The sequence below is a fragment of the Coffea arabica genome, chromosome 6e (assembly GCF_036785885.1).
Source record: "Coffea arabica cultivar ET-39 chromosome 6e, Coffea Arabica ET-39 HiFi, whole genome shotgun sequence".
NCBI lineage: Eukaryota > Viridiplantae > Streptophyta > Magnoliopsida > Gentianales > Rubiaceae > Coffea > Coffea arabica.
This window is the reverse complement of record NC_092321.1, coordinates 15855808-15868861: the sequence shown is the minus strand read 5'-3', so window position 1 is coordinate 15868861 and position 13054 is coordinate 15855808. Positions and strand designations below refer to the sequence as shown.

At 31.2% G+C, this 13054-nt stretch overlaps 2 protein-coding genes across 2 annotated transcripts; both read right to left on the bottom strand.

The window, feature by feature from the left end:
* Nucleotides 1-3773: 3773 nt before the first annotated feature.
* LOC113696484 (protein TEEBE-like) lies at nucleotides 3774-5945 on the bottom strand. Its single transcript, XM_027215891.2, has 3 exons — nucleotides 5816-5945; nucleotides 4783-5280; nucleotides 3774-4294 (listed from the first exon to the last, which is right to left on the bottom strand). The coding sequence occupies exons 1-3, from the start codon at nucleotides 5901-5903 to the stop codon at nucleotides 3774-3776; spliced, it is 1107 nt and encodes a 368-aa protein (XP_027071692.1). The 5' UTR covers nucleotides 5904-5945.
* A 5478-nt stretch (nucleotides 5946-11423) lies between these two features.
* Nucleotides 11424-12459, bottom strand: LOC113697399 (uncharacterized). The gene is made up of 5 exons (XM_027216999.2): nucleotides 12370-12459; nucleotides 12224-12271; nucleotides 12026-12055; nucleotides 11801-11911; nucleotides 11424-11701 (listed from the first exon to the last, which is right to left on the bottom strand). Exons 1-5 carry the CDS (start codon nucleotides 12435-12437, stop codon nucleotides 11506-11508), a joined length of 453 nt encoding a protein of 150 aa, XP_027072800.1. The 5' UTR covers nucleotides 12438-12459; the 3' UTR covers nucleotides 11424-11505.
* Between the last annotated feature and the right edge of the window lie 595 nt (nucleotides 12460-13054).

The window sequence follows — 13054 nt, the reverse complement described above, 5'->3', positions numbered from 1 at the left end:
ACAATGGCAATACCGTCGGATACAGGAAGTCACTAGATTTCTTACTTGGGCCTGGTGAAAAAACGGCTTGGAAGATGCATGAATATAGAATTCATGCAAATAACCCCAAGGTACAAGTCAGTACTTATTTTCTGATTAACTTGCTTTATATATTATTATGCTTCAAGGTATTCTTATAATCTTTTCAATGGACAGTAATAAGAATAACAATTCATGCTATGCTTATTCTCACTTCTTCTCTTCTCCTTCTCATCTGATTATTTCATGAAACATTTTAATGTCTTTTATGTGTTATCTATGCATGTCTTAGTTTGGATATATAGACACATTTTTGGATGTTTATACACATAGTGTGCATAGGTAGCTAGACATATATGTAGCCCAATCAACGACAGGATAAAAAAAAAAATTTTTTTTTTTTGATTTGAAGATGTAACATGCATGCACATGTAAATTTCAGAACCAACATAAAATTATTCAGAAATTTTTAGGGGGCGTCAATAGCTCAATATGCATAGAAAATTTTTCAAAAAAAATATGAATATGTAGAACATGGGAGGAGATTTCCTCTCCCTGCGCTCCCAGTTTTCATGCTTGAGTCCAACAGATATAATCATTAGAAGGTAGAAATCTTCATAGCATAAGAATAAGTTTTCAAGAGGAAACAAGTTTTTTTTTTTTTTTTTTATAATTTTCGGGAAGTTATAATCGATTAAAACTCTTTGACAACCGAGCTCTAGCCACCTAAGTCAAGAACAATTTACTTCTTGATTTCTGTCAGTATAGTACATACATACACTATTATGTAAAAGAGTGGTGTCCACTTCTTAATCTACAAGTCTTTACAACAATATTATACTAAGTGCTCAGTAACCACTTCTCAAATAATATAGGATGTCCATTTGCATGGCTTTTTTCATTTACAAACTCCATTATACATTACTAACATGTTGTTCATTTTTGACAGTCGGATCCAGTTTTATGTAGATTGTATATGAACATAAGACGCAAAAACAAAGATGAAAGTGAAGGTGACACAGTAGAATTGATGAGGGAAAATCTTGACCAGTGTTTTACAGTGAATGAAGCTCCCATGCAGAATGAGGACAATGATTTGGCGGTTGGCAATATTTCCTCTGCTGGTTCTACAAACAATCAATGTATGGAGTATATTACCAGCACTCTAGACACAGGAGGTGATGCCATTTCAAACCAGGTTATCTATGATCTTTCTAGTTTCCAATTTCCTGATCATCCATTTCAAGATTTCCAAGGATACACTAATTCTCATGGTGGGCTCGAAGCAATTACTCAAGAGTTCACTGAACCGTTCCATTTATCAAAGGGTACCATGATGCCCTCTAATTTGAGTATGGAACCGTTCCATTTATCAAGGGGTACCATGATCCCCTCTGATTTGAATATGGAGGATGTTTCGAAGTATGCTATTGGTGGTACTGATTTGTCCGACTTAGCATGGCAAAATGGTTGTGCTGGTGGTTATGTCAATATGACCTCTCTCCAAATTGATGGTGAGAATTCAGGCAATAAGTAGAAGTATCACACATATTTTGATTACAGTAGTGGTGTTGTTGTATGCAAAGTATAAACAAGGACAAGGATTTTAGCAGGTTTTAATTGCTAATTTCGTCTTGATTGATATGGGTAACAATCCATGCTTGTTTCTTTACTTACTATTCACTTATGTATATGTTGAGTTTTTTTCTTATGGTCTATGTGTAGTGTATATTTGCGATTTTTCTTCTTCCTTTCAAACATGAATACTTCCACATAGTATGGTTAGCTATATTACAAGCCTTCAAAACAACTTACCTATAAATTATTTTCACATACGCTAGTCTTTAGTTAAAAATAAATACATTGTAATTAGTTAAAAAAATTTTCATAACCATGAGCAGTCAAAAGAATTGGTAGGTCATCAGGACAGATTGCGCTTTTAAAACAAAACTCTATGACGGAAAGACTGAATGCATTATCAATTAATGGTTTGGTGGTTACATTAATTCAGTATGTTCTCCCTTCCAATGAAAAAAGAAAATGACTAGCAACCCAAATACTAAATTCAAGTTTTCAAAATCAAGATCCAACGAATAAATCGTTTAAAATCACACATACATACACACATGCATACATAAAATCATAGCTCAGACTATATAATCCTAATAACAGATACATCAAATCATAGCTCAAATTATATAATGGGATAATTTCAGAAACCTTCCTTGAGGTTTTTCTTAATCACACCTAGCACCCCTAAAGTTTTTGAAATCACACTTAGCACCCTTAGAATGACAACTTTTGTAGCATATCAATCCCTTTAGGTAAAAATAGTATTAAAAATGTATTTAAGAGAGAGACTATAATATTCTTCCACATTTGCCCTTTTGCAAGTTGATTTTTGAAAACTAGAAGATGAAAATAAAAAAAAGTTTATTCCTTTTTGCCTTTTCATATTTCTTATGCAGGAAAAGGGAAGAAAAAAGAAAAAACATTTATGTTCGATTATGTAAAAATAAAGTAACAAAAATGCACATAAAATTTGGGCACTATTTTTTTTGCATATGCAATCAAAAGATGGGTTTTGAGGTTCTTTGACAATCTAAACATAGAAAATTTATCTTTTTTTAACTACGATTTATCTTGCCATCTAGTTTAATCAGTAAGAGGTGAGGGAAAAATATGTTCAAATCATTCATTTGGTGAAAAAAATGCTGGGATGCAATTGAAATCATGAAAAAAAAAATGCATATTAAATATACCTATATTGGTTTTCAATTATCAAAAACAAAATTTTTGAAAAAATTGGTTAACAAACAGTATTCAAAATTTTTTTTTCCTTTCTATCAAAAACTTTGGCACAGATCTTATAATGGTCATATGAATCAACAAAAACGATACAATTCAGCAGTTATTGTGCTTACACTCCTTCAATTTCTATGTAAATATTGTAGTTCTATTTGTTTTTATTTTCATCTTCTAAATTTTAAAAATCAACTAACAAAAGGGCAAAATTGGAAGAATACTATAGTCCCTCTACTAAACATATTTTTTAATATTATTTTTACATAAAAGGGCTATTATGTTACAAAGGTTGTCATTCTAAGGGTGTTAAGTGTGATTTTAGAAACTTGAGGGGTGTTAGGTGTGATTAGAAAAAACCTCAAGGGAGGTTTTTGAAATTATCTCTTATATAATCCTAATAACAGTACAACAATGATAGATGTCAAGAAATTTAAAAAATGCAATGTTAGCCAAAAAAACACTTCTTAAATCCAAGGTTATAGACTTGTAGTAATGTCAAGATATTTAAAAAAATGCAATGTTAGCAAAAAAAAAAACACTTCTTAAATCCAAGGTTATAGACTTGTAGTAATGTCAAGATATTTTAAAAAATGCAATGTTAGCCAAAAAAAAAATGCTTAAATCCAAGGTTATAGTTTTCAACATTACACACCAATGACATAACAACAAAAAAACAAAAAACAAATAAAATGAATGGCTTAAATTGATCCTCTGCAATATTTGAAGCCTAAACTTTAGAAAATAGAAAGATTTTTTTTAATAGTATAGAGATATAAATTACACAATTTATATCTCATGCCCGCTTCCCCTCCCTCATACCGTGGATCGATGTTTATGGGTTTGGGTTGTCTTGTTCATGAACTAACAAAAAAGAAAAGAAAAGAAAAGAAAAAGCTTCCAAAACTATGTTGCTTTTTGATCACTCTCTTTGATCTTCACCCTAACAATGACTATTTGAGAGGAAACACTTTAACATCATCCAAAACAGGACCAAATATGTGACCATAGTCATGAAGCTTTGTGTGATAATTTGGGCTATAAAAAGTTATTCCTGTTCTGTTTGAAAGTGCTTGGAACTTGAGGATGGCAGTCTTGGATCCACCAATTCCAGTTGATGTAAATGAAACTTTTATGGTTTTCCTAGCTGCAAAAGCTTCAATCGTCATTGATCCAAGACAACCATTCCTAGCATCCCCCAAAGCGAAGGAAAGAAGGTAGAACTTGTTAGGTACTGTTCTTATGATTTGTGCAATAGCTGTTTCTCTTCCTCCAACCAATTCAATAGCTGCAAGTCTCTGGGGAACAGAGAAATGCTTCGAGTCAACATACTTAACTGGTTTGAGGGATTCAACAATCCATCCAGGGAGCGATGAGTAGATGTCCGTCCTCTTAGGGAGGAGCAGCACCCCAGTTGAGAAATTCTTGAACACATGAGGGCCGGTTTCAAAATCACCGTTTTTGACCAAGTTACCTGCATAGTTTCAGTGCAAATTAGGAGCTTTCTATCAATTATAAAATATTCATTGCATTGGTTAACATTTACTATATATTTAGAAGAAACTACAAAATTATATTTTAAAGATAAGTGTGTTCGTGAACGAATATCAACAGTCAATAATAAAAAGAACAAAAAGGCAGTTGGGTTGTGATCAACTTACGACCATAGCCCAACAATTCAGACAATTATTTTGGGATAAATGTTAATGGCACTCCTTTCTCTGTGAACGGCACCTTTTTTTTTTTTCAACCTTTTGCCATTTGAATCAGATAAAAATTGCCATGTTTTTCTTTGAATTTACAACTGCCATTAGAAAAGTCAAGAGGAGTATCATTAACAGATAAGTGTGTGCCATTAACATTTTTCTTGTACTGGCCAATATCGAGCTTTCACATATCTGCTTAAAGATCTGGGAGGCAGATGACATTGGAAAAAAATTCCAAATTTGGAAGAGGACTTACCCTTAGTGTATCTGAGAGGAAGTATCTCCTTGATTGCAATTGCATCCAGAAGAGGTCCACAGGTAGGATCCTCTTGAATTCCAGGATTATGAAATGTAACCTTGACAACATCAGAAGTTGCCTTAAAAGCCCATGCATAAGTATCACCACCATCGCTGCTAAACAGTGTTTGAATTGGGAGTTCAGTCGAAAAACCAGGGACAGAAACCCTTAGCTTCTCATCTTGGGCACAAGTCCTGGTGACTGCAAAGGTCAATGAATACATTGCTCCAGGTTTCACCTTAACATATTGAGATATGGAAGCCTCATTTCCAAGCCTCGCTGCATGAGACCCACGAGGGATTGCAAAGTAAAAACCACCAGGTTGCGGTCCACTTGAAACATATTCAACTATGCCATGAATTTCCCATTTGGGCAAGGAGTATTTTCCTATGATCTGTCTTTTCTTAAGGTTTGATACCTTTGGCCCTTCCTCAAAGTTACCATTTTCTAGTAGACCTGCAAAATGTAAACAGGAATATGGTTAGAAAAACATACTACTTCTAGTTATGAGTAAATTTTTCTCCCTGTTCTTGTATCCTGCCATTGTTCGAATTTTTCAGAAAAAATAATAATAAAGAGGAAGAGTACATAGAAGGTCGGTTCATATCAATGATTAAAAAGAAGTCCAGAGCGAAAAACCTTTTCCAAGTATCGGAAAGACAAGTCAAACACCATAAGATTCAAAATAAAAAATTCAAACGGGTCCATGTTGTTCTTGATGTTGAACATGTTAGAGAAAATTAACGCTGTGCATTTGATTTTTCTACAATTTACGTGGATCATGTTTGCATGTCAAGTGAAATTAGGAGGTAAGATTTGATATTTCCTCCGTCATGTACTGAGTGCTGACATAAAAATGATATGGTAAAGTGAATTTAGTTGGCATAAACCCAAAAAAAAAAAAAAAAATCGTACCAAGGTTATCTCGTACCTAAGAAAATTTCATTTAGCAATTTTATATGAAAAAAATTAAAGACTATTTAAAGCATACCATCAAGAAATGGCGCAACAGCCGCGAAAGAAAGGCTTTGGTAAATACACATTATGAATAAAATGCAGAGGGAGAGAATGGAAGCCATTTTTAGCAGTGAAACTGCCAATGTGACGCAGGATAAAAGCAAATGAGAATGCACGCACTCTTCACTTCAAAAAGCATAACATTGGAGCATGTATGCTTATATGTAAAACTTAAGTTAGAACTTAGAAGCTATGTTTTCAGAACCGGACCGGATAGCGACTCGGCCGAGGTCAGGGGTCAGGGGTCAATGGGTTCGACCGGGGGTCGATAGGGGTCGAACCGGATGACGTCATAAATAAAAATTATTTAAAAATTAAAATATTATATATATAATATCTAATAATATATTGATATTAATAAAGGTATATTCATATATATTTGATGTTTCAAATATATTTAACAAGAAAATACAAAGAAATTAGAACAATCAAGTAGCAATTTATATTATTTAATAAATATTAACAAGTTTAGAATTAAAATTATGAATTTAATTGAAAAATAACATCAAATTTTAGGACAATATTTATAAAGTATCAAATATTTGAGGTATATCAATAAGTTTTAACAATTTAGGGGGCCAAAACATAATATTAAAAAGTTTGAAATTTTTTTAAAAAAAATTACTGTTGAACCGGAAAAACCAATTTTTTCCCGGTCAAATCCGGTTTTTGACCGGCTTTGACCGGGTCTTAAATTTCCGGTTTTTCAATGTGACTCGGACCGGCTACCTGGCCGGTTCCCGGTTCGACCGGTTCGACCGGCCGGTCCGGTCCGAGTTTGAAAACAGAGCTTAGAAGGTCTAAGAATAGATAAGAGGGACATGTTATCACGCCATAAAATCAGGCTTGAGATGTGTCGGATTGTCTCAATTTCTCGTTCCCAAAACAAAAAACAAATATTAGGCCCATCTTGGACATTAATCTAGCCGTTGAAATCAGTGATAAAGTCTGCAATTCCATTTCCAAAGGGGACTGAAGTCTTCATAGGTTAGCGTGATTTGTACTATGTACTTTACTGGTTATGGTCAGAAGTTTTTGGCAATGTTGAAGATCGGGTAAAAACATCGGTAAATTCTGTAGTGTATTCATATAATCCAAAGACAGGTGTGAAAAGGTAAAAAATATGGTAAAGAAGCAGGCACGTGGAAAGGTAAAGAATATGTCAAAGAAACTGACATGTACAGATGATGAAAGGAATATGTTTACAAAAGCAAATTGTGACCTATAACAGGCACGGGCCGGTTTGGAAATGTTGTGTATGGCAGAAGCTGAAAATGTATTGGGGTGTCACGGAATTAACATATATATAATGGGTCTAGAAATAAAACACCGAAGAGGAAGCGTAAGCAGTACTAAACACAGCCATGCTTGGTTTTGAAGCAACATATGGACATTATTGAATAACGAGTTGAGAGCCTTTAAAAAGTGAAACTTAAGAAAATAAATGTTTGAAACATTAAGTTTTTTAATTATGTAATCTATTTTGATTATCGCTGTTCTAATATATAGTCATTTGGAGGATTTCTAGAGCTGAAGTACTAAATTCTTTTTGGACTTTTAATAAATTTGAGTTATTTTTCTTTTGGTTTCTCACTTTTCTAACAACTTTTATCTAACCTACTAAATTTGAATTATTGAAATTGATTTGAATTGTTATATTAGTAAAATATTAACATTTGTGGAAACTGGGTTTATGGGAAGACAGATTGTTGCATGTTTCATATTTAATTGAATACAAATATCTCTACTTTACATAAAGCGTCCAAGACTGAGGAATAATGGATTCCAATTGATTCTCCCGATTATGGGTATTACATCAACAAAATACTATCTATTTATGGGCATTTTACTCTGAATAATTACAATTATGTAAAATAAATAAATGTTTATAACTAAAATTGAAAAACTGTTACACTAATATTTTTGTGAAAGGTAAACTGATTGTCCTGTATTTAGCATAAACTGATTTTGAAAGTAAAAAATAAATTGCCCATAACATACTTGCTCTTTATAATTTTTTTTGCATTATATCAACAAAATACTAGCTATTTATGGACATTTAACTCTGAATCATTACATTTATGTAAAATACATAAATGTTTGTAACTAAAATTGAAAAAGTGTTACACTAATATTTTTACAAAAAGGAAACTAGTAAATTTTGTATTTAACAATTTTTAAATATGTGAAAGTAAAAAAGTTTTTGCCCATAACATACCAGCTCTTTATGAGTTTTTTGCATTACATCGACAAAATACTAGCTATTTATGGGTATTTTACTCTGAATCATTATATTTATGTAAAATACATAAATGTTTGTAACTAAAATTGAAAAAGCGTTACACTAATATTTTTACAAAAAGGAAACTAGTAAATTTTGTATTTAACAATTTTTAAATATGTGAAAGTAAAAAAGTTTTTGCCCATAACATACCAGCTCTTTATGAGTTTTTTGCATTACATCAACAAAATACTAACTATTTATGGGTATTTTACTCAGAATCATTATATTTATGTAAAATACATAAATGTTTGTAACTAAAATTGAAAAAGTATTATACTTATATTTTTACGAAAGGGAAACTGGTAGATTTTGTATTTAACAAAATTTAAATATGTGAAAGTAAAAAAGTTTTTGCCCATAACATACCAACTCTTTATGAGTTTTTTGCATTACATCAACAAAATACTAACTATTTATGGGTATTTTACTCTGAATCATTATATTTATGTAAAATACATAAATGTTTGTAACTAAAATGGAAAAAGTATTATACTTATATTTTTACGAAAGGGAAACTGGTAGATTTTGTATTTAACAAAATTTAAATATGTGAAAGTAAAAAAGATTGCGCCCATAACATACCAGCTCTTTATGAATTTTTTGCATTACATTAACAAAATACTAGCTATTTATGGGTATTTTATTCTGAATCACTATATTTATGTAAAATAAATAAATGTTTGTAACTAAAATTGAAAAGGTGTTATACTTATATTTTTACGAAAGAGAAACTGATAAAATTTGTATTTAACATAAATTAAATATGTTAAAACAACATTACAGGTGATTTTATTAGTTACTTAATTTGTTGGTAAGAAACAAGGTTTTTTTTTTTTGCAAAATTTGTTCATTAGATTTTTTCAAATAATTAGGATATAAAGGTAAATTTTCACAATCTTTTATTAGCAATAGACCCCAATTTCTTCCTAAGCAGTGACGAAATCAAGATTTTTTCCTTGGAGGGGGGGCCAAAATGATTGACAAATAAAATTATTTTAATATGTTATATTCAAAATAATTTTCATCTATTTAAATATATGGCATCCTAAAATATCAAATATTAACTTTAATTATAAAGGTATGTCTATTTAATAAATATGTAATATAGTCATAACAAAAATTAAGACAAGAAATAACATTTGATTAAATATTTTATAGGAAAAAATGCACTTTTCATCCTCAAAGTTTCGTAATTTTGGCCAATTAAGGACAATTGACGGGAAATGAAGAATTGATCGTTAGAACCAACGATTTTACCCAACAAAAAATAGGTAAAATCGAATAGAGCCATTTTTAACGGAACAATTGCAACGGACAAAAAGCTCAATTCTTCTCCTTCTTCGCTCTGCCTTTATGCAACCCCAAAATTTGTTTGCCAATGTCTGGAGTTTTAACGACCGTTATACAACTTTCAAAACAAATAAATTCATTCTAAATTTTTATTTGGGATTATTTCATAAACCAAATTTCGGTCACTTTGTGTAAAGTATCACTTTCCCATAAAAGACCAGCTCTTTATGATTTTCCTCCATTATTAGAACAAGGTACCTATTTTTTTATAACTAAATTTATTTATCGAATAAAATAAAAATAAATTCATTTCTAATAAAAGACCAGCTCTTTATGATTTTCCTCCATTATAAGAACAGAGTACCCATTTTCTCATAAATAAATTTATTTATCGAATAAAATAAAAATAAATTCATTTTCTAATAAAAGGCCAGCTCTTTATGGTTTTCCTCCATTATAAGAACAGAGTACCCCATTTTTCATAACTAAATTTATTTATCGAATAAAATAAAAATAAATCCATTTTCTAATAAAAAATCAGCTCTTTATGGCTTTCCTACATTATAAGAACAGAGTACCCATTTTTCCATAAACAAATTTATTTATCAGATAAAATAAAAATAAACCCGTTTTTTCAATAAAACACCAGCTTTTTATGACTTTCCTCCATTATAAGAACAGAGTATCCATTTTGAAGGCAAAAAGGAATTTGTTTATCGGATAAAATACAAATAAATCTATTTTTTAATAAAAGACCAACTCTTTATGACTTTCCTCCATTATAAGAACAGAGTACCCATTTTTCCATAAATAAATTTATTTATCGGATAAAATAAAAATAAACCCGTTTTTCAATAAAAGACTGGCTCTTTATGACTTTCCTCCATTTTAAGAACAGAGCACCCATTTTTCCATAAACAAAATTATTTATCAAATAAAATAAAAATAAACCCATTTTTTCAATAAAACACCAGGTTTTTATGACTTTCCTCCATCATAAGAACAGAGTACCCATTTTGAAAGTAAAAAGGAATTTGTTTATCGGATAAAATAAAAATAAACTCATTTTTCAATAAAACACCAACTCTTTATGACTTTTTTCCATTATAAGAAAAGAGTGCCCATTTTGTCATAAACAAGCAACTTCTTTAATTAGAAACCATCGACCCCTTACCAAAGACGATCAAATGCAACTAAATGACCGTTATACAACTTTCAAAACAAATAAATTCATTCTCTGGAGTTTTAACGATCGTTATACAACTTTCAAAACAAATAAATTCATTCTAAATTTTTATTTGGGATTATTTCATAAACCAAATTGCGGTCACTTTGTGTAAAGTATCACTTTTCCATAAAAGACCAGCTCTTTATGATTTTCCTCCATTATTAGAACAGGGTACCCATTTTTTTATAACTAAATTTATTTATCAAATAAAATAAAAATAAATTTATTTTCTAATAAAAGACTAACTCTTTATGATTTTCCTCCATTATAAGAACAGAGTACCCATTTTCTCATAAATAAATTTATTTATCAGATAAAATACAATAAATCTATTTTTTGATAAAAGACCAGTTCTTTATGACTTTCCTCCATTATAAGAACAGAGTACCCATTTTTTCATAAATAAATTTATTTATCGGATAAAATAAAAATAAATCCGTTTTTCAATAAAAAACTGGCTCTTTATGACTTTCCTCCATTTTAAGAACAGAACACCCATTTTTCCATAAACAAATTTATTTATCAAATAAAATAAAAATAAACCCATTTTTTCAATAAAACACCAGGTCTTTATGACTTTCCTCCATCATAAGAACAGAGTACCCATTTTGAAAGTAAAAAGGAATTTGTTTATCGGATAAAATAAAAATAAACTCATTTTTCAATAAAACACCAATTCTTTATGACTTTTTTCCATTATAAGAAAAGAGTGCCCATTTTGTCATAAACAAGTAACTTCTTTAATTAGAAACCATCGACCCCTTACCAAAGACGATCAAATGCAACTAAATGATTTTCTTGCAAGAAAGTTGCCAAAAGCAGCTTTGTGACTGTAGTTGCTACTTTTTTTTTCAACCATTTTTCAACGGTACAAAGCACAAAGATACTCAAAGCCAAAAGCCAAAAGCCAATATCTTTTTTCCCTAAACAGCAATTCTACAGCTAAAAGCCAAAAGAAAAATGAAAAATGTCGAGAGCTCAATTGCCAACAAAGCTCTTCTTCGCAGCAGCATGTTGGGCCAACCACAGCACTCGCACGTATTTTCCTACAGCTCGTCCTGCAAAAGGGTGGAAGTAAGAGAGTTAAAACAATTGAAATTTCTGATAACAAATCATCATGGTTAACTCAGCACTGAAGGATCAGACAAAGCCCTTACTTTAACATTTTCCTCAGCTGCGGCAGTAACATCTTCCTTTGTTTCTGATTTGGCGTCTGCATCATCACTATCTGCTTCATCAGCAGCATCATCATCATCGCCTTCCTCAGCCTAAAAGAACAAGTTTTTCCCATTAAGAAAGTGCACGTAATAAGAACATATCACAGATAAAATCTGGAGCAAAAAGAGTCTCTTTTGAGAACAACATTTTAGTCAGGAACTTACATCAGAATCGACTGGGTCATCCTTTGCTTCCTGAAACAAAATCAGACAGGAGTTTGAGATATAAGTTGTCTCTTCATAATCAAATGATCACTGTTCAAATAATGCAGTATAAAGGAAGTCCAAAGTCCAAACTATACAGAAATGGAATTCAAATGTACTCAAGACATCATGCAACAGAGGAGAATTAATGAAAAGTACCTCCTCCTCTCTCTTCTTTTCTGCCTCATCAAAAGCAACTTTTTCAGCCTACAACATGAACATTTTCATGTGTCAACAAGCAGACGAAAGTAATTTAAACCTTTTTATTTTTTGTGCATCGCTTGGGGAAAAAAAATTCCACATACATCCTTATGCTTGCCCCATGTCTCTTCAGCCAACTTAGCATATTCAAGATCATCAGATACCAATACATTGTCAAATAGAGTTCCAGATTTCACCTGAAGAGATACCAATATATTGTCAAATAGAGTTTTTCTTGCGATTGTTAAATTGACCAAAAATGCAAGAAAAAGGCAATTGACAAAACAGAGATGAAAATAACCAGAAGAAGAGAAAAAAAAAAGAGGTACTTTAACCTGTAATGGTACATTATTCAAAGGCCAACACTCTACATTTCCCTTTAATGACTTCAACACAGCTAAGAATAATTGTTTCTTCCACTCACCGGTCAACTTCTTAAAGCTAAAACAGTTGAAAAACCTACTTCTAAGCCCATGTTGCCATTAACAAACATTACGTAAATATATTACTGTAAGTCAGATAAGGATCAGATTCAAGAACCTCTAGCTTGCTAAAGCATTACCATAGTAGGACTATAAAAAATTTACCCTCACAATGCCGAGATCATAACCCCAAATCAACCATAATTAGTTATCACTTGAACATTAACATGAAGAAGAATATCAGAAGCAAGCAAATTTTCAATCCTAAATTATTTAAGAAAATTATGCATTGTCAAAGATGTCTTGCCTCATTGAATTACCCAAGCGGAGTGAAATAAAATACAAACTGGCATTATGAAGAATGTTG

Excerpts from the sequence above, each read along its gene's own strand:
- LOC113696484 (XM_027215891.2), bottom strand. The coding sequence starts at position 5,903 with ATGGCTTCCATTCTCTCCCTCTGCATTTTATTCATAATGTGTATTTAC. Across the intron at positions 5,281-5,815 it reads TGTTGCGCCATTTCTTGATG|GTCTACTAGAAAATGGTAAC; the intron begins GTATGCTTTAAA and ends TACATTTTGCAG. Across the intron at positions 4,295-4,782 it reads TCCTCTCAGATACACTAAGG|GTAACTTGGTCAAAAACGGT; the intron begins GTAAGTCCTCTT and ends GAAACTATGCAG.
- LOC113697399 (XM_027216999.2), bottom strand. The coding sequence starts at position 12,437 with ATGTATTGGTATCTGATGATCTTGAATATGCTAAGTTGGCTGAAGAGA. Across the intron at positions 11,912-12,025 it reads ATGACCCAGTCGATTCTGAT|GCTGAGGAAGGCGATGATGA; the intron begins GTAAGTTCCTGA and ends TTGTTCTTTTAG. Across the intron at positions 11,702-11,800 it reads CAGCTGAGGAAAATGTTAAA|GACGAGCTGTAGGAAAATAC; the intron begins GTAAGGGCTTTG and ends ACCCTTTTGCAG.